At 46.7% G+C, this 25,199-nt stretch overlaps 2 protein-coding genes and 1 long non-coding RNA gene across 13 annotated transcripts in view; 1 reads left to right on the plus strand and 2 right to left on the minus strand.

Moving 5' to 3' along the window:
* Positions 1–241: 241 nt before the first annotated feature.
* On the minus strand, positions 242–9,269 carry ESAM (endothelial cell adhesion molecule). 3 transcript variants are annotated; one of them, XR_012423846.1, is made up of 7 exons: positions 9,064–9,269; positions 5,312–5,490; positions 3,510–3,711; positions 3,174–3,329; positions 1,742–1,875; positions 1,327–1,453; positions 242–1,074 (listed from the first exon to the last, which is right to left on the minus strand). XR_012423846.1 is itself a non-coding variant. In XM_045370828.3 (7 exons), exons 1-7 carry the CDS (start codon positions 9,131–9,133, stop codon positions 759–761), a joined length of 1,173 nt encoding a protein of 390 aa, XP_045226763.2. In that variant the 5' UTR covers positions 9,134–9,269; the 3' UTR covers positions 242–758. The 3 variants fall into 3 exon arrangements, 2 of the variants coding, with proteins under 2 accessions (XP_045226763.2, XP_073871620.1); XM_045370828.3 differs by having other exon boundaries at positions 1,753–1,875; XM_074015519.1 differs by lacking the exons at positions 242–1,074; positions 1,327–1,453; positions 1,742–1,875 and adding an exon at positions 1,975–2,325.
* A 1,045-nt stretch (positions 9,270–10,314) lies between these two features.
* Positions 10,315–25,199, plus strand: part of LOC102121800 (uncharacterized) — a 35,349-nt gene continuing 20,464 nt past the window's right edge. The window contains exons 1-2 of the long non-coding RNA XR_012423848.1: positions 10,315–10,456; positions 11,701–11,741. This is a non-coding gene — a long non-coding RNA (uncharacterized lncRNA). The remainder of the gene's footprint in view (positions 10,457–11,700; positions 11,742–25,199) is intronic.
* MSANTD2 (Myb/SANT DNA binding domain containing 2) overlaps positions 13,470–25,199 on the minus strand; it is a 33,407-nt gene continuing 21,677 nt past the window's right edge. For 4 of the 9 annotated variants that reach the window (XR_012423845.1, XM_005580034.5, XM_065529165.2 and 1 more), the window contains 3 exons: positions 21,653–21,752; positions 19,963–20,023; positions 13,470–15,000 (listed from right to left, as the gene is read on the minus strand). Coding sequence is in view for 6 of the 9 variants with exons in the window: in XM_005580034.5 (XP_005580091.2) it covers positions 14,148–15,000; positions 19,963–20,023; positions 21,653–21,752 (1,014 nt within the window). In the remaining 3 variants the exon portion in view is untranslated. Of the gene's footprint in view, positions 15,001–19,962; positions 20,024–21,652; positions 21,909–22,446; positions 22,487–25,199 lie in introns of all 9 variants that reach the window. The other 5 variants (XR_012423843.1, XM_005580033.5, XM_065529162.2 and 2 more) reach the window with 3 other exon arrangements.

The raw sequence follows: 25,199 nt of genomic DNA on the forward strand, positions 1-25,199 counted from the left end.
CACCCCGTAGCTGGGAGCACTCAAGCTCCAGCAGAAAGCTACCAGCTCCATCCCTCTGCTGTTCAGAGTAGCTCAGAGTCTCCTCTTCTCCACGTGACAAACAAGGACCCTTCTAAACACTAGAAGAGCTGCTCTGAGCCTGTGGGGAGAAGCCCTCCTGGGTACACAGCTTGGGAAGGGGTCCACTTTGCGTGCTCCTGAAGCTTAATTTCTAGAATTCTTAGTTTGAAAAGGCAACTTGTTTCTTATCCCATACATACATTATGTGTCTTTATTGAAATTTGCAAATGAAAACAACACATATTTCATGTTAGTTTAAAAAATACATTCCCTATCCTCTGCCCCAGTAAAACCTAACCAAGCCAGCCTGACAGGTTATATCAATACAGGGAGCTGGAGTGGGAGCAAAGGGTGGTGTTAGATAGGGGTGGGGTACAGATCAACGGGGCCTGGGAGACTCAGTAACTGGAAGTCTCTGCCACTCACTCTTGGTGAGGAGTTAATTTCAGCAGCTGGCTTCACAGGGAGGAGTCGGGGTGGGTGGAGGTTCCTCCCAATTCCAGATCCACTTCCTCTTCTTCTATCTCCTGGACACTTAGGTGTTACTGAGACAGTTTTCCCACAGTAAAGAGAGGTGGGGGCAGAGTACTAAGGGTCTGGAGTGTGATTACTCTCCCATGACTCAGGCCTCTGTGCTAGAGGTGACCCCTATAGGAAAGAGAGACCCCAAATCCTTTAGCCAATGAGTGGCGGGGTCATCACACCAGAGAGCCAGCTTGACTCTGGGCGGGCACCATCACAGGCACAGCACCCATGCGGCTCAAGCCAGAGGAAGAAACTCCACCAGGGATGAGAGATATTGGTTGAGGGTTGGCCCCGTCTGTTGTGGGCAGTCTTGGTGAGGGCAGGGCCTGGCTGGAGAGACTGGGCGTGGGGGTCAATGCACCAGGCCTGGGAGGGCCGTGGGGTGGCCGGAGGGCTCGTGCGGAGGTGACAGAGGAAAGGGTCCCATTCTTGGAGATTGTGTCTGAGCTCTTGGGCCAGGGCAGGGTCCGGGGAGCAATGGCATCCTCCCTAGTCATCAAAGAAATAACAAGAGGTCAGAAGTGGGAGGGGGAAGGGGGAGAGCGTTTCTACATGCTTGGTCTTATATGCCACCTCTCCCTGTACACTTCAATACTCCTTTCCCTCTCCCTTAAAATCTGCCCATAGGAATGATGTTTCAGCCACTGACCCCATTCCAATAGATGAGAGGGGCCTGAATTCCCAGACTCTGTGAGGAGAGCAGGGAGAGCCCCCACTGCAGCAGAGACCAGGGACACTTACTTGATATCATTGGCTGGCTCCTCCAGGGCCTTGCCCCGGCGGTGGTACAAAAGGACCAGCCCAGCCAGCAACCCCAGTCCAACCAGGGTACCCACAACAGCTCCAGCAACCACCGCAGCTCCAGGCCCTGGAAAAGGCATCGTGTTAGAGGGGGACACCCAGCTGAGGGGTTCCCACCCCCTCCAATCCCACTGCCCCTACCCCTTCTGCCACCATACACATTCCCTCTTTTTCCCTGTCAAGGAGAGGGGTGGCTGTTGAGCAGGAAATGACTGGTCACTGACCAACCATTTGTACAAACATTTGATCAGGGCAAGCTCCATGCCCTGTTACAATGAGAGGCCTCAGGAGACAGGCCTCCTCCCCACTTGCAACCCCTCCCCCACCATTGACCACTCTTCTTAACCACACTTACCCCTCACTGACCTGTGCTCACTTCCAGGGTCACATTACACTGGGCAGTGCCCACCTCATTGTGGGCCTTGCAGACATAGACTCCAGCCATGGAAGAGGAAAGGTTCGTGAGACTTAAAGACCCACGGATGACATCTGTGGACACAATTTAGCCATCAGTCCAGAGACCCTCTTTCCCATTAAAAAAAAAAAAAAAAATATATATATATATATATATATATATATATATATATATTTTCCCTCCTCTGGAATGTCCCCTTTGACCCTCTGGGAGTCATGGCTTGTCTATTCCCTGACTGGGGGAGAGGTGTGACAGCTGGGCTTGGCTCCTAGCTGCAGACTGGCTAGCGCAATAACCTCCATTCCCACTCCTCAGTCAGAGCCCCCAGTGGATATCCGACAGGAGGCCGCAGAGAAAGTGATGCAAAGAGCAACCAAAACACCATTTTACTTTTATTTCGGCAAGACAGCGTGATGAGAGAGAGAGAACACTGGGGTAGGAACTGGTAAACATGGGTTCCAGAACAGGCCGTGTGACTGACTTTAAGCAAGGTAGTTGATATCTGAGGGTCTCCATCTCTTCATCTGTAAAATGGGGACAATATGACCTACCTAATGGTGTTGAAAGGACAATATGAACTAATCATTATAACAGTGAATGTTTATTGGCTGCTTACCCTGTGCCAAAGACTACTCTAGATTCTTTATGTGTATGCACTTACCACAATTTCCCAACAAACTTGTGAGGTAATAAAGATTATTTTTAAAAAAGAAAAAGCTACTGTTATAAAAATGGTCATGTGAAAAGTAGAAACAGAGGCAAAATGAAAATCCATATTTCCACAACCTAGATCCAACAGTTGCTAACTTTTTGCCATATTTATTTGATTTCTTTCTTTTACTTAGACACTTTAAAGTAAACACTTCAGCATAAATCTCCAAAAAAAAAGTACGCTGTCCCATATAACCACAATAGCATTGCCATGCCTAGGAAATTAATAAAATAACTATCTAAAATCATCGAATACTTCATATTAAAAATCTTTCAGTTATCCCTAAAATACTTTTTTATAACTGGTGTGTTCAAGTCACAATAATGAGTTCAAGCTGATGCGTGTAAAATCCGCATTTTACAAATTTGGGAATGAAGGCACTGAGTCACACTGCTAGTCACTAGAAGAGCTGGAATTTGAACACAGAGACTCCAGCTATAGAGCCCCTTTCTTGACAGTATACACAGTGAACGCACCTAACACAATACCTGCCCTGGCAGGGCATTTTTCTCTGCCCCCATCCTCCCCACACCCTCCTCCTCCTCCCCCGTGCTTGTCAGCATTGGCTCCCCTTTTCACCCCAGTCCCTGTGGTACCTCCCATCTTTCCCCTTCCCCAGCCACAGTCTCCAGAAGCCACTGTTTCCAGAAGTGTCCTCACCTAACACTGGTGCAAAGAAAGTCTGGAAGGATGGAAGCTGCCGATCCCACTGGTATTGGACAGCGGGCTTACTCCTTGGAGACTGGCAACTCAGGGTCACGTTGGCCCCCACACGGGGCACACCCTGGAGACGGCAGGATGGAGGAGCTGGAGGGACTGGGCAGGGGGAGACAGATTAAAACCACAACCAGGAGACCCACAGATCCTCTCCCTCTGCCCTGCACCCTTCTGTCACTTCATTTGTCCCTCCTCCAACTCTCACCCTTTAGGAGAGAGACTCACCAGACCTCCCAGTGTGGGTGGGGAGGGGTCCGGAAGTCTGTGCTTCTCACTCACCCAGCACATTGAGTTCTAAGGTTTTGATGCTATGGCCACTAGCTTGGCCGTTTTTGTCTTGCACATTCACGGAACAGCTGTAGGGGCCAGAGTCTTTCTCCTGGAGACCCTCCAGTCGCAGGGACAGGTTCCGGGAGGGCATGGAGTAGACCAAGGATACTCCAGGTTTGCTTGTTGTGACCCCATTGATGTAGGACAACACCTGGTGTGGGGCACAATACATCCCTACCATTACTACGTGTGTATACTGTGCCTACAGGCTCAGCCAATCTCCCTCCCCCAACTGGCATTCTCCACATGCCCCTCACATGCACCCATTCTTCTAACCTGAACCAGCTCCCCATTCACCTTTTGTCCCTAGCCCCTCTCACTGCCCCGGGTCCTCTTCACCAGAACAGTTCTTGGTTCCCGTACATTGTCTCATCTCCCAATTGCGGTGTTTAGAAAGGTGACATAATAGTGGGAGGAGGGACAATGTAAATAGGAGGTATGTATGCATGCAACTCAGACTGCTGGGGTGGATCCAGGTTTGTAAGACCTGAAACTTACACAATGGGGGGAGACATCTTCGAGAAAAAAAATATGAAAAATATATTTTAAAAGTATCAAATGAGGCTGGGCACATTGGCTCATGCCTGTGAGCACTTTGGGAGGCCGAGGCAGGTGGATTGCTTGAGTCCAAGAGTTCAAGACCAACCTGGGCAATATGGTGAAACAGTCTCTATAAAAAATAAAAAAATTAGCCTAGCATGGTGACGTGTGCTTGTAGTCCCAGTCCCTCAGGGGGCTGAGGTGGAAGGATTATTTGAGCAGGAGCGGTAGAGGCTATAGTGAGCCAAGACTGCACCATTGCACTCCAACCTGGGCAACAGAATGAGACCCCTGTCTCAAAAAAAATCCAAATGACTTCCTTGAACACAGTTTTCAGGGGTTCTGAACATTGTTTCGTTCTCTTCTGGGTAAACCTTTATTTGGATGTAAACCTGGTGTCAAGACAGATGGGCGGGAGACTGTGAGAGGAGATGGTCTCTTGGTTCTTGAGGTGGTATAAAGGGGGGCAAGGTGACAGATGAGAATCATTTGGAAAGAGAAGTGGCCTGTGACTCGACAGTATTCAAAGCAGAGAATGTGAAAGCAGAAATATGCTCTTTTTTTTTTTTTCAGACAGAATCTCACTCTGTCGCCCAGGCTGAAGTGCAGTGGCTGGATTTTGGTTCACTGCACCCTCTGCCTGTGGATTCAAGTGATTCTCCTGCCTCAGCCTCCCAAGTAGCTGGGATTACAGGCAGGTGCCACCATGTCCGAAAAATTTTTGTATTTTTAGCAGAGACGGGGGTTTCACCATGTTGGCCAGGCTGCTCTGGAACTCTTGGCCTCAAGTGATGTGCTCACCTCGGCCTCCCAAAGTGCTGGGATTACAGGTGTGAGCCACCGCGCCAGGCCAGAAATATGCTTTTACAAGTCGTGTGTGTTACCTCCCCTAAGCGTTTCCCAGTCCTCCACTTCCATTTTTTCCCTCCTCCTCTCCACCCCCATAACCAAGTAAAATGCCTCTCCACTTTTACAGTATTTTGTGTGCTGGATTTTTAGGGAAAGTCGGCAAAAGATAATTGCTTGGGAAGTCTCCCATATCAGAACAAAAACTGAACCGGTGAAGACTTCTGCTCTTCCCTGAAACTCCTTCCCCGGCCCCCATTCCCCGGCCCCCATTCCCTCTCTACCCCTCCCACCCCTACCAGCTCTTTGCTTACAACCCCCGCTGGGCGCAACTTGCCGCTGGCTGAGAGGCGTTCCTCCCTCACCTGATCCTCCTTTTCTTTATCTTTGAAGAACCACATCACAAAGGGCACCTCCCCTGGCTGGGCTGAAGACACCTCCGCGTGCAAGGTGTACCACGCTGGAAGCACCACTTCCCCTCCCTCCACCGCCTGCAACTGGTTGGCGGGCAAGTGCAGCTGCAGCTCGGCCCGCGAGGGGGGCGCTGGAGACAAGAGCGAGGCGTGAGTGCCCAGGACCCGCTCCCAGCTCCGCACGCGGACCCTGCCCGACGCGGCTCCACGAGAGAGTGAGGAAAGTCGCTCTAACAGGAAAGAGGAACCTTGTGGGGTCCGGCCCCTGGAGGCCTCAAGGGGTGCCCAGGGACCACTGGTTCAGTGTCCTGCTTCCCATTTCATCACGACTTCACCGCCAGCCTCTGCGGTTGTAGCGGGGATGGGGACACATTTCTATGCATTTATTCGTATCCAGAGGCGTAGATTTCTGAGCATCAAAGAAAGGGGGCAGATTTCCAGCGAGGAGGGGCAGATATCAGGAGAAAGGGCAGATCGACTGTTTCTGTTGTACCTTCCACGTAGCCCACTTGCTTCCCTAGTTTTCCTGAGCGAGAGCCAAGGGAGAGTAGCGATGCTGCTCAGGGCCGCCAGGGTCCCTCACTCCTGAGTTCCCGACGGGCGGAGGGGTTTGGGAGGCCGCCTGGTTACCTGTTAACCCTGCGGCTCCTTCTGAACTTGCCAGGAGCTGGAGAGAGCAGAACGGCCCAGCGCCCAAGCCTGACCCGGTGAATGCGATGCTCCTCGCCCTCCCGCGCAATCCCAGAGGCGGGCTTCCCTTGGAAAACGGAGAGCTGAAACCCGGAAATCTCCTCGGAGCCCTTCTGCGGTCGGGCGATCTGGGCAGAGAACTCTCGGGTGGCAAGGAATTAAGGGCAGCGCGAACGACGGTCTCCGGACAAGTATAAAGCCTCCCCTGAGTGTGTCCGGCACTCGGGGTGGACCGGGGTGTTGGTCTCGAGGAGGGGGCTATTGTTTGCACCATGGCGTCCTGAAATACTCATCCTTTGCCCTTTGGGGAGGCAACAGAGCAGTCAACTGGTAAGCCCTTTGGGGAATAACCCTGGGCTTGCACACGGCCAGGCCTGAGGATGCTGGCTGCTCTAGTCCCGGGCCCTACTCCCTCCAGGCCTCGGCCCTCTGCCTCGGAGCAGAAGACGCCACCTCTGCGTGGCTAGCAGGCGGCCAAGGCCGCGGGAAGAGGCCGCGGGAAGAGGCCGCAGCCAGGCCCCGCTCTCCACCCTCACCCTCGGAGAGCCAGGCTGAAGGCCTCTAAGGCCTGGGAGCCGATCCGGCCAGGATGCAAGCCACCCCCACCGCTTCCCGGCTGCGCCGTACAGAACCCCCACCTCTGTTACTTGGCCTTCGCAGCATCCCCCTTCTCATTTCCTGGAGGATCTCTGTGGTCTGGGCAGGAAATTTGTACCCAGTGATAAGGCAGAAGACAATGAAGGGGGGGCCACTAGACCGGAGGCTCTACGGGAGGAAACAGTCCCCGCCTCAAGGAGCTGGACGTCCCCTGGGGACCCAGCCCGCTGCCATTCCGCCGAGGCCGGGCACGCCTGGAGCCTGCAGGTGCCGCCGGCTCTTCCCCAGCCTTCCTACAACGCGCACCGAGCGGCCGGAAGCGGTTTCCGCCAGGAAACTGCCTGAGGCCCAAAAGGGGCGCGCGCTTCCTTCACCTTGTGGACCACCAGCGACCTCCCCAGGTCCCACATTTATAATTCCACTTGCCAGAAGGTAGAGGAGAGTGAAGAGAGATAGTAAACGGACACACTGGGGTCTGGGCACGTGCTTCTTGCCCTGCGCCCTGTCAGAAACTAGGAACAGAAGAGGGCCTGAGGCTTTTCTGCTCTCTGTCCTGGGTGTCTGCTGGCTCGGAAGTCACCCAACTGGTCCCTTTTCTTCGGTCCCAGGGTCCACGGAGCCACTGGGAGAGAAAAGGAGGCTGGTTGGGTCTGAGAGGACACTGGGACAGCCCAAGAAGGGGACCCTTTCGGCCCACAGCCCTCTCCGAGGCCAGCGTGAGGGAGCCGGCAGGGCCCTAAGGAGAGCGAAATGGGCCCGCTCCCCAGGGCAACTATTTTTAGTCTCTGTCTTTCTCTGAGAAACTCCCCCCGCGGGCTTCTCACGCCCCAGGGGCAGCGGCGCTGAGCCGCGGAGGAGCGTGCTGAGGCGGAGAGCCTCCTCGGGAGCCCAGAGGAGCGGAGCCGGGCGCCTGCCCGTTGCCCCGCGGTCACCAGTGCCATTTAACCCTCGAGTGGCTGGCGGGAACTGGGCAACCCCCAGGGGAGCCGATAGGAACTTTTGAGTCCAGGTCTTCAGTATGACGAACGGAGGCCCAAAGCTGGGGTAGGACAGAGGGTTGCAGATGAGCAGCAGGTGAAGCCTGGGACACTCAGGCAGCCAACTTGAACTGTCCTCCCTCGCTTCAGAGATTCCTCCAGCCCCCACCCCCCACAAGGAAGGGGGATAGAGTTGGGGTGGAATGCAGAAGGAACAGAGCTGAAGTTGAAGTTGGGAAGGCCGGGATGAGATGTTTGAGGGATCCTGGAGCAGGCCCACCAAGCCCGGAGGGACAGAAGACTACTGCGGGCTTTGGTGTGGCCTGGGGGGCTGTACTTGAGACCCACTTTATCCAAGGACTGTAATATTGCATGCCCCAACAACTGTGGAGCACAGAACAGGCTAAAGGGGACACTGGTGATTCTCATCTCAGTCCTCATCATTGTGGCTGAATTTCACTCTACAGCTTTCCAGGCCTTACTTGTCCTGACATCCTGCAACCTGAGAAATGAGTTAAAGTCAATATAGCTGAACCCACCCTTCACTCCCATTCGAGATCCTTGAAGGGGGATGGCAAGAAAGCTGAGGGATAGCAAGTGAAACAGCTTCAAAGGGCCTAGTCCCGCCGGGTCCTTCTCTCCCAGGTGGAGTTCTGAGCCACCCCAGCTTCAGCTGAAGCCAGCGCCCCTGGAGGCCTCCAACGCTTCCCAAACCCTTGCTCCAAGGAGGTTCCCTTCCTGACCTTTGGCCACCCTCCTCTCAATTTCCCCTCATCCCTTTGGCTCTGGGAACCAATAGGGGTGGTGGGCCTGGAGGAGGGGGGGGTCACAATTCTGTTTCTCTGTGCGTTTGAACCCCTCCCCCATTTCCTGTGTCCCAAATGACCTCACGGTCGTCCTTTTGGGGCACCTCCCTTGATTCTCAGGGCAGGAAGCAGGAGGGAGCAAGAGAGAGGATCTGCGCTGGGGAATTGACACAAAGTGCGTGTGTCAAGCCTGGGGACCAGAGGTATTTCCCCGGGGGATCTTCCTCATCAGCTTGTATGTGGGGTCGGGGATGAGAGGGGGCTAGAGTTAAGTCCTTAAGCTCTTTAGCCAGTGTCTCATCTAGCGGCTCAGCTCATCCGGCTCTGCTGGGTGGGGGGTGGGGAGTGGACAGGGTGAGCAACGGTTCCGATAATTCACCCCAGAGGTATCCAGGTCTTTCGAGAGATGCCGTTACCTCCCCCAGCCATCCGCCCCCACACCCAAACTGGGAGCTGTACCCGCCAAAGTGAGAAGTCAGCGCCAGCCAGCGATGCCCTGGAGTGGGATTAGGAGGTCAGGGGAGGAGGGCGAGTCGTGGGACCCAGTTCCGCAGCAGTGGCCAAAGTTCTCCCTCAGGGTCGAACTCACCCCATCCCGCATCCCAAGTCCCCTCCAGGTCCGGGTTTCACTCACCGAGGGCACTCAGCCCCAGGAACAGAAACCGCAGCAAGTTGGTCACCAGGGGCCCCGGGAGGGAATTCATGGTCCTCCCTGGCCCGGACCGAGTCAGAGGCGCCAGCTGCGGGACGCACGGACCCGCAGGTGCCGAGGCTGCGCAGCGGCCGGAGCGTGCGCGGGAGCCGGGTCGCCGACACCCAGGGCGGCTCCAGCCCAAGTCTGCGCGCCTGTGTGCTGGTGGCGGGGTGGGGACCGACGGCGACAGCGGGGCGGGGCATTCGAGGGGGCGGAGAGGTCGCTGTCCTCCCGGGCGGGGCGCGCGGGGTCCGCCGCCCGGGGGCGCCCCCAGCGCGCGGACGGCGGGATCCTGCAGCCTCTTCCAGGTCTGAACGCAGGGAGGGGTGAGGTAAGCTGTGATGCCCCACGAGCCAGCCAGGGAGTGGAGGGGGAAGAGGAGGCTCCAGAACTATCCTGAGCCATAACCTCCCCTTCCGCCGGGGTGGGATAGGAAGGGTGACCAGGAAGGGTGGGAAATTTGGGGACTATCCGAAGTCGGAACCACCCGTAACCCCTGACATGTAAACGCTCCTGGGCTCTGGCTCCAACAACCCGCTCCAAGCTTGGGGGTGCCGCATCCCCGGCCCAATCAGGGCGGCCTTCCTGAAGGAGGAAGAGGGGAGCAGCATTTTCCAGTTGCAGGCAGAGGCCGGAGCGCCAGCCGCGCGGACTCCTTTGTACCGCGGGAATCTGTGGCTTTCCTGGAGGCGGGGGCTGAGCGGCCACCGGAGCGCTGCAGCGAGGGCGACGGCGGAGGCCGCGCGGGAGCCCAGGGCGCGCGGGGAATCTTCACCTGCGGGCAGGAAAAAGCGTTCCGCGAGTTCCGCAGACCCCAACCCAGGCTGGAGGATTACCCCGGCCTGTGCCTCATATTCCGAGCAGGGAAGGTTGGCACAAAATAGTCCCAGGAGCTGAGCGGGAAACTGAGGCAATGTGCATGCTGCTCCCAGCTTAGCCCCTGAAATGAGCGGCGTACAGGCCTGATGTTGACTGGGGAGGAGGGGCGGCTGCGAGAAGGAAGACAGGACAGTCCCTCCGTTTCTTCTTTATACCCCGAATCTTCAGTGCCTCCCATTCCCGCAGTGAAAGGCTCAGGCGCGCGCTGATCCTTTAATTCCCGAGACTAGATCTTGTTCGTTGTGAATTGAATTTAACGCCCCCCTCCCCGCGCCATTCGGTCAAAAGGCACCTCTGCGCCCTCTGGCGGCCGCTGCTCCCTTACAGAAAGGCACGCACCTGTTCTTGCTTTTCTGTCCAACAGCCAAAAAAAAAAAAAAGAAAAAAGAAAAAAGAAAAAGAAAAAGAAAAAGATGCTTCAAACATCCCAGCACAGCTCAACCACCCAGCAAAGGTCAGTGAGGGCAGAAAGCATAACAACGATTTCCTGGCGCTGCCCGCGGCTGTCTGGGAAGAAAAGCAGCCAGGCCTGCGGGATTCCATTTACTGTACATAGTTCTGTTGTTTTAACAGAGTGTAGTCCCTGGGCCCACACCTCACACAAGGTCTTTTTCTATACAGTGCCCCATTCGCCCTCTCAGCTGCTTCTTCCTAGTGTGATCTGCCTGGCTCCTCTTCAAATACCTGCCTTGCAGTGACTTTGAGAAATGCCTATGCAAACACAAAATTGCTCATGCAAACCCTGGAATCTAGTACTTGGCAGCTCAGTGGAGGCAAAGACAACAGGAAGAGATACCTGCCAGTCTCACACTCTTGTGTAGGGAGCTACAAACTTGGACTTGGCCAAGCAGATTGTGTGGTGGGGTTGGGGGCTGTTGTTTGGTTTTCCTATTCCATCACACTCAAATTTTTCTTGGCTTTAGTCTGCATTGCAAACCATCTCTTGTAAACACCCCTCCTTTGTTTCCAGACAAGTCACCCCAAATAAGTAACTCCTTCCAAGAGAGGAAGTACAAAGTCTTTTGGTTCTAACCTAGAAACACCAAGTATCTAATCACACAGGCTGTGCTTATCCTGATCAAGTGCTACATAAGGTGTAGCCTCAACATTCATTCCCTGTAGCTAACTTTTCCTTCAGAATCCAACCCCAAATTACATCTGACATGGGAAGTAAAGCTGCAACCAATGATTTGTAGTCAGTGAATGTCTCCATGCGACACAGGGGCAGTCTTTTCAAGATTCTTTGACCCTAGAGAATTGTCCTCACTATCTCCTGTCTCCTATTTCAGCAATTTCTTTCCTCTGACCCTGACGCAGTCAAGTAGTAGAAGTTAGCAGAGTAGCTCCATTACTTTGTGAAAGTTTTGGCCAAGATTCATTTTAGGGTGGACTGCTCTCCACCCTGGTGTAAATGACACAGATGATCTATGTGTGACCTGGGAACTGCTTACATAAACATGTGTGCAAGAGCTAAGTTCACAGTTTCATCTGTTAGAGACTTGCAGGTCATTAGTGTTTCTTCCAATCACATCTCATCTTAGATTTCAAAAGTAATTCCTAATATTTACCTTTACATTTGAATATACTTTCTCTGTCCCCCTTGAATCAGTTATAAAGCTTCATTAAGGTCTAAATAGTACATTTTTTATTTTTGGCAATGCTCATAGTTATCTGACATCCTGCTATCTTCTTTTCTAGACTGTTCTGGCCAAAGAGACTGGAGATCCAGTATCAGCAAGGTACTTTCTTGGTAAACCTCCATTTCCCAATGCTCATCTTTGTCCTCTACCCCCCACCCATCCCAAAGCAAATGGTGAAAACATCTATTGGATCCAGCCTTTGCTATCTTCTCCATGCCGCTCGTAGTGGGTCTAGCAATGTCCCATTCTCGGTAATGTTCAGTAGGTCTAAAACATCCTTGCGAAATGTTCCCCAAGTGTTCTGCCCCAGCTAAGCAACTAACAACAATGGGAAGACGCAGAAAAAAAAAATGCATAGAGCATAATGTTAGTTTTGGGGCTGGTCAGTGGCAACATTTTAGAGATGCCATGAAGTATTCCTGGTAATAATGCTTGTTCCTACAGCATTTAGCACTGAATACTATGAGATTATGGCTAAAAGATGGTCAAGACTGCCTCAGCCTTTAGGATCAGAATTCTAAGTTCCAAAGAAGAGCAAACTCAGGAGGATTTCCTCAGGCCTCTGCCTATAGATGCTGCCTGGGGAGAACAGGTGCCACACTCAAAACATTCTCAAGATATTTATATTCTCCCTGAACTAGTACCCAACTCCATAACCCCAGACTCAAATATTTAACAGAAATAAAAGCCATCTCATTGATTATAAGCTCTCTAGTTATTACAAAGATAAGCATCAATCAACCAACAGGCATCAGAATGAGAAAATCACTGATCTGAGAACATTCCGGCTGCAGGAAAAGAACACTTTTTGTTAATATGCAACTGTATCTTCAGTAGTATAGAAAAACGAGAAGAATGAGAGTTCTTACCTGGATTTGCAGCCCACTTTAAGCAGAGTACCTGAGAGATGCTGGGAAATCATAAAGATAAATAACCAATCCAACAAGTTCCTGCCATGAGACCAAAGTGATCCTTGACTACTCTGTTAGTAAGCGATTCTCAGCCCAGAGTACTAACCTGTAAGTGGAGTGGTGATTGGCCCATTAGAAATATCTGAAAGATCTAAATGTGACAGCTACCTTCCTAATGGACTTATACCTGTCAATTCCCTCTCCTAAAAAAATACTTTTGGGCTGGCCCCACTGGCTCATACCTGTAATCCCAGCACTTTGGGAAGCCAAGGTGGGAGGATTGCTTGAGGACAAAAGTTTGAGACTAGCTCGGTGGAAACATAGCACAATCCCTGTCTCTACCAAAAAAAGAAAAAAAAAAGTGAAAACATTGCAGGTGTGGTGGCACTCGAGAATGTAGTCTCAGCTGCTCAGGAAGCTTTGAGGCAGGAGGATTACCTGAGCCCCGGAGTTTGAGGCTGCAGTGAGCTATGATTGCACTCCTGCACTCCACCCTAGGTGACAGCAAGACCTTGGGTGACAGAGCAAGACCCTATCTAAAAAAAAAAAAAAGATGTTTCTACTGGATCTTCCTTCCTTTTGAGAGACAGCAAGATTATATCAATTTTCCAGTTGTACTCCTTGAGAGCTGCCCCTGAGTACGCAGTGTAAAAGATGATGAATGAGTCTTTTACAAATTCGTGTACTTAGGGTCAAAAGGATTATCCCAGTCATTTTTAAAAGAATTACAAAATGAGATGTCCAGTGACCTTTGGTACTCTGACAATGACATTGGTCAGTGAGGTATAGAGAATGAAAGGATGTGAAGATACCCTGCCCTGTTTGTTCTCTTCATTCTTAGCAGTAAAGTCAGAGCACAGCCCCCACTGCCAGTGCGGCCACACTCTGCTACAAAAAGCTCAACTACTACGCCAAGGGGCCAGGAATTACTTTAATTTTTTTTTTTTTAAAAAGGTTTAAATGGCAACACAACTGTAAAGTTGGTACATCACAGAAACAAAGGTCTTTGCAGGCAACACTGATTGGAAATAGCAAAACACTTGGTTGGTGAAAAAAATGAAACTAAATTATATACAATAGTAGCTAAGGGTGATATTGAAAAACAGTCTTTTTAACTGTGAATCAAGATTTAACTTGCCATTATCTATTGCTTATTTATTCAGGGTTGTAAATATTACTTATATAGAGACACAGAGATGTGTAAAAATGAAACATTGTGAAAAAAATACAATTTTTCAATTTCATATGAAACTCAAAGTATAAGTTTTGTCCAATATGGAATGTACCTACATTTGTTTATATTAGGGCTCTAAAATCCATTTAAAAATTGTTTTTCTGTTTTTAAAAAAGAAATAGCTGACCCACCATGCAAGTTCGCTATATATCTTGCTTGCTCAAAATGAGCATTTTCAGGTGAGGTCTGTTTTTTCTGGCCCAAGTCTACTATGATTCCTTAGAAGTCGTACTGGCCCAACTGAAGAAAGGGTTTCCATGAAGAGTCTGATGGTGGCATCTGGATGAGGGGTGGTCCAGGTAATGGGAAGAGAGTAGAGAAGAAGGAGCTAAGAGCCCAAATCCTTATGAAGGATGACATTCAGTTGTTAAATTTTAAGGGGTATCCAATGGCTTTTTCCAGGCACTCAACTAAAGAGCCTGCAGAAAGAAAATCCCTCTCTACTTCTACAAATTTGATGTAGATGGATTTGGGAGAAACTCCGGGATCCACAATACAGTTCTGAGACAAAAACCCATTAATACCAACCCAATCTTTGCTGAAGGTTTTGGTATTTGCTTGGAAATGTAAAAATAAGCACTGCTGCAGAGTCCTGACCTCAGCAATTCCGAGGTAGCAATAGGTAATTCGGGTGGGTTCTATTTCCACCTGTAATGAGGTTTGTGCTGAAAGGGTTTCCAGGTCAACCCGGCCCTCTTTTCCTGGGTCCAGGGAACGCTGCTCCATGTGTGGTGAGAGGGGCCTCTCAATACATTCTTCATAGCCAATGGCATAAAGGCCTGGGCTTTTAGGAATACCCCCAGGCAATAAATATTGAACAACATTCCCACCAGTTGGTTTGGAGTGGGCAATGGGTATCCAGTCAATTTCCATGTGCAGCTCCAAGCACCTAGCTTCGCTAATAGTGATCTCTAAAAATTTGTAGTAAACATTTTTCCAGTTCATTTTCTGCACTCGGGTCATAATGATCCGTCCTTCAGGCTTCTCAGAGTTGAAGTACTCCCGAAGTCGCTTGCCAAGGGGCACCTGGGAGCTGATCTCAGCATAATGGTAACGGATATCCTCTTTCCAACGGGTGTTATAACCAATTCCAAAAATGGCCAGTTTATTAGAAAGATGGAGCCTTGAAAAGTCTGTCCAGCTCTGAAAAAGTTCCCATTTCAACTGTACCGATTCCAAAATCTGCACAATATTCTGCATGATGTCTCTCTTCCTGGAAAGAGAAATAAAAGTCAAATTCCCTAAGTATCTAGAACAGCAGTGTCAGATAGAACTGTCTGTGATGATGGAAATGTTCTGTATCTGCTCTTCAATGTGGTGGCCACTAGAACATAAAATGTGGCTGAGGTATTACATTTTTAATCATATTTAGTTTAAAATTACATTTAAATAGCCACATGTGACTAGTAGCTACTGTACTGGGCAGTATAAGTCTAGATAATCAACCTATTAAAATGAAAGAAACACACCCCTAGCAAGTTTCTAAGAATTAATGATAAACTGCTTTCCGTGACTTCTATAGCCTCACTGTATAATCAGAATCCATACCTTAGACTCTAGGATTTCAGAAATCTATGGATCATAACATTTTAAAGTGGCTATTATGGCCTTTGGACCTAACTACTTACCAAAATAAGGTGAAAAATGCTGTATTTAGAAAAGAAAAGTATCTGGCATCACTTAAAATAATTAACAGCTTAATTTCTAACCTGGAAATTCAGAAAGTCCAATAATGGACTTTGTGTGTGCTGTGGGAAAATATACAACTGATTATGACTAATGACCTTTTGAAAATGACATTTTCTATTTGTCTGAAATTCATTACTAATCCCCAAATTAAAAGAAGTCAGGTTAGCACAGAATTAAGATCTGGGAATTCAGACGGAAAAGGCTCACATTAGGCTTAGATTTCAAGAGAGTAACATTCAAGATAATAAATTGAGACTGTGCTAGAAAACCCTTTATAAAGAGAAGCAAAAGAATTATTTCAATTTTGACTAGTATACTTAACAGAATAAGACAAAAATGCTGGATTTTTTTTTTTTTAATTTCACAGGCTGCTTAAATCATGTAACTTGTATATATATGAAGCTATATAAAGTTTGTTTCTCAAGTACAGCAAAACTTTGATACTCGAAGATTGGTTTGTTAAATATTAACTTGGAAAGGAACTATTACCCTCCACATCAATTACAGGTTTAACCTACAAAAACACTCAACCACCACACTTACATACAATCACACACAGGCAAGAGAGGGGTGTGTGTGCTAACAGGTTCTTGAAAAAAGGCTCTGGAAGGAGCTCGATCCTTGAGACTTTTCCTGTTACATTCTCATACCTTCTAGGGGAGGAGCTTTAGGAACATTCTGGGGAGGCTTCACATGGCCATTCTCAGTCTGTCCTCTCGCTCTCCTTGACTTCCTTTGCAAGATGGCAAAGAATTAATATTTTGTTATCAGCTGCTTCTTGGAGCTAAGACTGCCCTGAATTTACCGTCTATCCTTTAGTTTGTCTTGAAAGCTTTCAAGTATGGGAGTGGTTATCTAGATGAAATCACTACATTCTCAGGGAATTATTCCCCTTCTCAGAGGAGACAAAAGCACTTGGTCACTTTTATGATGTCTGGTTGTGGTGCTTATGAGGCTAAGACATAGATCATATTTCTGCATAAGTCGACGCTTTAAAGGAAAATTCTCTTTCATAGCTACCATCTTTCCCTGCCCTCCTTTGAAATGTTTTATTGATCTTACAGAGGACTATGCTAAGGAGTTGGGATGGAGAGCAGAGATTTTTGTCTATTATGCTCAGTGAAGTATCCCAATGCCTGACATATAATAGGCACTTGAGAAACGTGTTGAATAAATGAGCAGACTAGGAGATTAGCTAGGTTCAGCTAATCCCACCTATACCTAAGGAGAAAAAGCAATCCCATGCCCAAATCATGTTATTTTATTCAGCATTCTCATGGCACTAATGCTATAGTCAGACCCTGCAAAGAACCGTTTTAAAGAAACTCTTGGCCTACCCAGACCTTGTTCAGAATCTCTCACCCCGAGAGCTAAAACCTGGAGGAGAGGTAGCTAGGCTCGATACTTCTGCAAAGCCTGTCAGTTTCCTGCCCTGCTGATCTGAGCCTGAAGCTGATTTGGACTCAAGATTCACACCAGCATTTCAAAGCTCTGGAGCACAATGAGAACTAGACTCATTAACTGTTATTTAAACATTTATAATTGTTATTTAAACTTTTAAATTACTCATTGTTATTTAAACAATTCCTGAGAACTGTCTGTTAGATTTCCTGGTTTTTCACGTTCCAATCACCAGAAAAGTTTAAGAGGTTTGAGGCTGGTGAAGTGAAATCCATAAAATCTGAGTTCATTCCTAGTTATATCAACTGGGCCTCCCGTGAAGGTCCTGAATGATTATAAGGAAGAGATAGGACATTGTAGTGAAAAACCAGTGACTTTTTTTGGAGAGTAAGGGTTTGAAAGTATAGATTTTGTTATAACTTTTTTTTGTTTTTTGGAGATAGGATCTTGCTCTGTCACCCAGGCTGGAATGCATGACTCACCGGAGCCCGGACCTCCCAGACTCAAGTAATTCTCCCGCCTCAGCCTTCTGAGTAGCTGGGACTACAGGCATATGCCACTATACCCAGCTAATTTTAAAATTTTTTGTAGAGATGGGGGTCTATCTATGTTGCCCAGGCTGGTTTTGAATTCCTGGGCTCAAGCAATCCTCCTGTCTTGGCTGCCCAGGATGCTGGGATTACAGGCATGAGCCACCACTCTTTGCCTTGTAATAACTCACTTTTTTTTCGAGACAGAGTCTCACTCTGTTATCCAGGCTGGAGTGCAGTGGCACCATCTCGGCTCACTGCAAACTTTGCCTCTTGGGTTCAAGCGATTCTTGTGCCTCACCCTCACCAGTAGCTGGGATTATAGGTGTGTGCCACCACGCTCAGCTAATTTTTTTTTGAGACAGAATCTGGCACCTCCATGTCCCAGGTTCAAGCAATTCTCTTGACTCAGCCTCCCAAGTAGCTGGGATTACAGGCAACTGCTACCACGCCTGGCTAATTTTTTGTATTTTAGAGACAGGGTTTCACTATGTTGGCCAGGCTGGTCTTGAACTCCTGACCTCATGATCCGCCTGCACCAGCCTCCCAAAGTGCTGCAATTACCGGCATGAGCCACCGCACCAGGCCTAATTTTTGTATTTTTACTAGAGACAGGGTTTCACCATGTTGGCTAGCTGGTCTCAAACTCCTGACCTCAAGTGATCCACCCACCTCAGCCTCCCAAAGTGCGGCGATTAAAGGCGGGCGCGTGAGCCATCATGCCTAACTTATTTTTTTTACAACAACAATCAGTTTCCCTTCCTTTGGTACACTTTGATGTCACACTCCTAAGAGACAACTACTTCCCAATAAGAAATGGCCTTAAACTTACTGATGTGGGCGATTAGTTTCTTTTTTGAGAAATGAAATAATGGCTACCATTTGGGGGAAATACTCCTCATCCCTGAACTCTCACCCTCTTCTCAGACATGGAATCAGATGACAACGGGAATTCTTTGATTCCAAAGAGAGACTCTGAAAAAGAAACGAGCATTTACAAAGGGGAGGTGATAGTGGTGGCTTGCTGAATAAAAACAACTAATGTGGCCGGAAACTGGCTCACGCCTATAATCCCAACACTTTGGGAGGCCGAGGCAGGTGGATTACTTGAGGTCAGGAGCTCGAGATCAACCTGGCCAACATGGCAAAACCCCATCTCTACTAAAAATACGAAAATTAGTCGGGCATGGTGACGCGCCTGTAGTCCCAGCTACTCAGGCTGGAATTACAGGTGCTCGCAGTGAGCTGAGATTGCACCACTGTGCTCCAGCCTGGATGATGGAGTAAGACTGTCTCAAACAAACAAACAAACAAAAAACAACTAGTGCTTTCTTGTTGTGCTGCCTGTCACCTATCACAGCCCTTTTTGCCTCTTCTCTGCCATCTCTCTGACATCAAGATCACATGTGTGGGATGAAGCACCCAAGAATGAGTGGGTGCTAACAATACTCCAAGGTTAACAGGTGAAAAAAATGAAAGGTGTTCCTTACTTTCCCTATAAATTTTCTGTCAGTATATTCCCCTCAGTAATTGTATTTAATCAGGGACTCACTTAAAGCTATTAAAAAGAACCACAAATATAATGTCACTGGTAATTCCAAGAACTACGATGTCCTTGCACAAAAGATAATGCTAAACTCGGGGAAGATCAAGTTGTGTGGACCAGGGAGGACCCTGTCCCTGGACTTTCTTAGACTTTCCTCTAGCAACTGCTTTCTTCTCCAAATGTATAATAGGCCATCTAAGAGCTTTCTTTTTGATTCCCAAAATACTTCAGGTGTCCCTCTGGTCTGCCTCTCATTTCACCTAACCTCAGATAAACTCAGGTTCCTGTGACTCATCTTTGTGCCTTAATTAAACATCCAGATGTCCACATCCACACACAGTCAAACACCATAAACACGCCTGCTTTCCTGTAACACATTTATTTCTTCTTCTATACAAAATTATCAACATTTTAGCTAATCACTGGAAGAGTTAAGCTAAGACGTGAAAGAATGTATAGACATCTGGCTGGGTGCGGTGGGTGGCTCACGCATGTAATCCCAGCACTTTGGGAGGCTGAGGCGGGCGGATCACCAGGTCAGGAGATTGAAACCATCCTGGCTAACACGTTGAAACCCCGTCTCTACTAAATATACAAAAAATTAGCTGGGCGTGTTGGTGGGCATCCACCAACTACATAGCTGCGTAGTCCCAGCTACGCTGGAGGCTGAGGCAGGAGAATGGCGTGAACCCTGGAGGTGGAGCTTGCAGTGAGCAGAGATTGCACCACCGCGCTCCAGCCTGGGTAACCGAGCGAGACAAAAAAAAAAAAAAAAAAAAAAAAGAAGAATGTATAGACATCACAGTTCTTGGAATTACCAGTGATGCTATGTTTGCGATGCTTTCTAATAGCTTTAAGTGAGTCCCTGATTAAATCTAAAGAATGAATAGACATGCCTCCTTGGTGAATGGCCGGAACTTTCGTAACATGTCTAAATATTTTCTGATCTTCCCAATGGTCATTAAACTTAGGCAGACACACTTTCTGGAAAGGTGAAGCATCTACTTACTGTGCTTCTTCAGAAGACTCTTGTTTTATTTTTAATGTTCTCTTTGTGACAGGTATTTCATCTGAAAAGCAAATATTTTGAAACAAGTTATGTTTTCCTAAGTGGTGGCATGCATGTATGTAGATAAGTAGCTATGTTTACTGATCATCCCATACTTTCCAAAACCAGGCTTTTATTCTAGTGTCAAACACTGTCCAATATCAGATTTATAAATATAGCTCTTATATAATGAGATGCATACATTCATATGCAAGATCAGAAACCAGCTCGACAAGTATAAAATTCTTCAAGGTCACCAGTGGATTTCCAGCTAGGAGCTTAAAGCTTAATTTCACTGCAGACATGATTTTAAAAGGATAAGAATAAAAATAATTCTGTTCTATTTAGATTTTCTATGTAGGTTTTATAAAGCAATTATTCCCCCAATATCAGGATCAACACATTCTGCATATTGCTTTTTTTCCCAAAGGTTTGAGTGACTTAACTCTCTACGGCAAAACCAGTGTTATGGAATGCCAAAGTAATTTAGAACTTATTACTCCTTTGAAATTAATCGGTAGTGATCGCTTACCATCTACCCCTTTTATTCTTCTAATCGTTAAGTCCATCTCTTATACGCTGTTAGTCTTATAGTTTTATAATATTTTTAAAACAACATTGCTAAGAAACATATTAGCATTTAGTCCTTTTTCTTTGGAATTAACATTTTTCTATCATCAAGAATTTGGTAAAAAAACAGAGCCCATGGACTTTTATCTAAAGCTCAGGGAGCATGTTTATACTGCCAATCCGACCTATACTTCCTTGGGGGTTGCCTGAGCACCAAGGGCTGGGAGCAAGAACATATCCTTCTAAGTGAGCACTCATTACACAACCTGCTCTTAATGTATAATGGCTGATTGATCAGTACTTCCAAATTATGCAATCAAATTATGAAAATAAAAATTGGAGCATGTAATGAGCAAAGAAACAGAAAAACCCCACAACTACATATACACTCTTAGGCCTTACAAATTTACATTTCATGACCAGGAATTTTATTTTCCATTTTTAATGCCTATGACTGTATAAATCATTCCAGCTACTGCTGGAATGGGATCCCTTAAGAAGTGTGAAGGAATATGATCACACAGTTCAAATATCAGCTCTACTGAAGATAAATGGAGGCTTCCCCTCAATTTTTGTTCAGGCTCAAGTCTGGGAGAAGACCTTTTCCAAATCATAAACAGAAAAGAAAAATATATTTGGGATAAAGGAAGGAATTCCTAAGAACTACATCTACAGCAGTTGGGCCAAGAGTCATTATCTTAGCAGTCATCTTAGAACTAGAAGGTACAGGATACTTAGAATTGCATAGGATGTTACCTGTCACGGAGGGTACTTGTATAGCTGAGAATTAGAAATTCTTCTGTGTCTTTGGGAATCTTGCTGGTAAATAACTTGCCAAATGAACAACATCAAGCACCAGTTGGCAGTTTAAGGCTAAACCAAGGATGCCTATATTGCCCCAAATAGACTGGGACGTGCAAATTCATAAAAGACACATAAGGCAGAGATGCCCTTTATGCCTCGTGCTGGCCACTATAAGGAACAGTACCGAAGATATTTACAGATGAGAAGTACGGGTGCACATACATAAAGGTATATAAATACACACAAATGTAAGTATCATATATGTTGGCTTTCTTACCCAATTCCTGATCTGTTGGATAGCCATGGAGATCCTGACTGTGGTTTCCCCAGTCCTCCTGTGAATAGTCCTCCATAGTGCTGCCATCTGACTCCAGCTCCTGGTACAAGCCACTACTGTTAATAAGTACAGGCTGGCAGGGCTGAGCATCCCATCCTCCCTGACCAAACACCTGTTCCAACTGTTCAAATGTGTAACTGCTCTTTCTTTTCCCAACACCATGTTCTTTCACCCGACTGTAACACCTGCGAAGGGTCTAAGACACAAAGTCTTTTGTTATTCCTTTAAAGCTGTACTTCCTCTTCCAGGTACGGACCACAGATATTAATTACTATTAGACAGACACAGACAGACAAACATAGACACATTGTTACAGGAATGCTAGATTTCAAATTCATTATTATATTAGAAAAAAAATACTAATTTAGCATTTACTCAAACATGTTATAATTAAAACAATTATTTTGCAATTAATTATCCATTAAACAACAAGAAACATTACAACATTATTGCATGTACCCCATACACATATTTTTATACCCCCACCCCCATTTAAAAAGAATAAGGGGGGGGAAAAAAAACAAGAAATACCAGCCAGCCAATAGGATGCACACCTGCCACAGAAGAGAGAGAGTTGCTATTGTGCCCAGAATTTGGAAAAAGTGAGGGAAGGGAGGACAGAAAGAAGAATTTCCCAAAGCAAAGAATACCTGACTTACTCTTGATTAAGAAGGAATGAATACGGGGTAAAAATAATTGCCTAAACAAATTAGCTAGTGAAACGTATTACTTACATAGTTGTATTCCTTACTAACTCAGTCTTTGTGGAAGCCGCTAAAATTTGAAACAGAGGTCAAATCAATAATGCTACAAATTCCAGGTCTCAAACATCAATGATCAAGAAACAGTACACTAAGACCTACGTCTAAAACTAGACAATCTACTAGTCTATTCTACCAACTCAAGCTGCCAGATAAACAAACCAACAAATGAAGCCAGTGATTTCTTTTTGGGGGGAAGGACAGGGCAGAGGGGTGTAATTTCACTTCCTTTTCTGCCATGTGACACACAGCAAATAAATATCATTATGCAAGTCCACAGATAAAACCTGAATAATTTTATTCTCTTGTATAACCCTTCCATTTTTACCATGGTCTTTATTTCTAACACATATTTCTGATTATTAGCCCAGTTTCTTGAGTTTAATGGTACATCTAATGCTATCTTATATGACATTTCAAAAGATAAACCAAGGGCTTAATCCCAGCTTCCAAATTTAGTTAAGTTGCAACCAGTCTCTATCCCATCTCTGCCTCCCTTTGTTCCTTCTAATCTCCCTTCTCATTTACTGAGTTTCACTAAGAATTTTCTTGAAATAAGATCTCTTTTCCCTGGTGGCTACCAAATACTTTCTAACTCAACTGTTCAAAAGTAGTTCACCTCAGACTTAATTTATAGGCACTGCCAGACTAAATTTCTCCTAAACGTGAGATTGCAATCGATAAGCCAATATGTTAATTATTTTCACCAAACTAAAACAACTCTTAGTAATCTCTATAGAGCCTCCAAGGAAGTTCAGTCTCTTTATTTATTTATTTTTTGAGACGGCATCTCGCTCTTGTTGCCCAGGCTGGAGTGCAATGGCGCCATCTCGGCTCACCGCAACCTCCACCTTCTGGGTTCAAGCGATTCTCCTGCCTCAGCCTCCCGAGTAGCTGGGATTACAGGCATGAGCCACAATGCCCAGCTAATTTTGTATTTTTAGTAGAGACGGGGTTTCTCCATATTGGTCAGGCTGGTCTCGAACTCCTGACCTCAGGTGATCCACCCGCCTTGGCCTCCCAAAGGGCTGGGATTACAGGCATGAGCCACCACACCTGGCCAGGAAGTTCAGTATCTTTAATTCACAGTTGACAATCTATAAGATACTCTGTCAGATACTTTAAAAATTTGTCCCTTGAAGCCAGAAATCTAGATGGGTAAAAGGAATAATAAAAGCACAACATGTGTGATGATCTTCGTCACACAAAAACAGAGCAACAATTGAGAGTCTCCCACCCTAAAGCCAGCCGGCCTACCCTCTGCACAAGCACCTGCCTCATTCTCCCTTTCTTGAGATCTCTTCCAGAGCCTCAAATGATGCCTTAGAGAACTGAGGTTTCCAACAATACACTCTTTATTAAAGTGTTTCTTCTTCCTCTTTGTAAAAGACAGTCACAATCACATAAGACAAAACTTTCTAGAACAATATAGGCAAATACGTGTCATGGGCAAACCTTCCAATGGAAGGAGACAAATGCCTGCAGCAGAGCTCACTTGACTTTCTGCACACTCCCCCTTTCCCAGCGCCCTCTGCCCTCCTTGCAGGGATTGGAATTTGAATTCCAAACATCCCTTGCCAATTTATTTTTATCTCACAATGTCTAGTTTCTGCCTCCAAGAACACCCCAACCACTCTTTTCAACTCCTCCAAGGACCGTAAATGGAGAGTCCCAACCATGTCCCTTTCACCCTTCCAAGGCCATAAATGGAGAAGGAAACCATGCCACTGCTCACTACTTACTGACTGCCTGGAGAAAAGCATTCAGCACACACAACAGCCCAGTTGGCTCTGTTGCTGAGGGTTATTTCAGAAGTCAGGGAATAAAACTAACATTCCTTTGAAGAAAGGTGCCACACTTATCAGGAAGTGACACGAGCATAAGCAAAGCCACCAATCTCTGGCAACAGACATGGGAGGAAACCACAGAAAAGACTTACTCTCTTTGGAACCACCAAATTGAGCTTGGCTTATGTAATTGTGAATAAGGAAACTAGCAGTATCTAATGGTTACAGATATGGAAGAAAAGTCAGGTGATACATTTTACAATTTATCAAAAGACACTAACAGACCTTGCTACCTCTTACTTTGTAGTGTACTTTTGTAATACACTTAAATAGTGCAATATGCTGGTATGTAAAATATCTATCAGGGGCCTGAAGGAAAGATGTTTGGTAACTTTTAAAACTATGATAGGAATTTGATGTATTGAAATCATGTTAAAAAAGATTTCCCAGCTGATTTTAACACTCTCAAGATATAAATGCACTTAGGAGGTAACTTCTGGGTTCAGTAAAGACCACAGATCCAAGGAGAGGCTATTTAAATCAACTAAGAAAAAAAAGAGTAAGAACTTAAACTTCGGCTTGACTGGTACTATAAGAAGCACCAGGATTTAGTTAAACTTGAGGGAGTTTAGAGATGGATAAAAAGGAACTGTGGAGACCTTCCAATTATCACCCTAATAAAGCAAAAAAGGTTACACTTTCCATACTCTAAATTAGCTAAAGCATGTAATTAAGACTGTGTGTGTCAACAGTCCTACATAAGCCAACTTAAAAACCTATTCTAGAGCTGAGATTACAATAATGCTCAGAAAAACGAAGCCTCAATTCCCATTTCAGACAGCTCTCAAATCCAACAAGAACCTCAGTTTGTCTTTCTTGGGAGAACCATGTCCTATTCAACACAAAAACCTTGCTTCCCTTCCTTCTTCCTTTATTTTA

This window comes from Macaca fascicularis, chromosome 14 (genome assembly GCF_037993035.2).
Source record: "Macaca fascicularis isolate 582-1 chromosome 14, T2T-MFA8v1.1".
Taxonomy (NCBI): domain Eukaryota; kingdom Metazoa; phylum Chordata; class Mammalia; order Primates; family Cercopithecidae; genus Macaca; species Macaca fascicularis.

Coding starts and splice junctions, on each gene's coding strand:
- ESAM (XM_045370828.3), bottom strand. CDS start 9,133: ATGAATTCCCTCCCGGGGCCCCTGGTGACCAACTTGCTGCGGTTTCTG. Junction 3,712..5,311: donor ATAAAGAAAAGGAGGATCAG/GTGAGGGAGGAA, acceptor GCCCCACACCAG/GTGTTGTCCTACATCAATGG. Junction 1,454..1,752: donor GACCCTGGAAGTGAGCACAG/GTCAGTGAGGGG, acceptor TGCCTTTTCCAG/GGCCTGGAGCTGCGGTGGTT.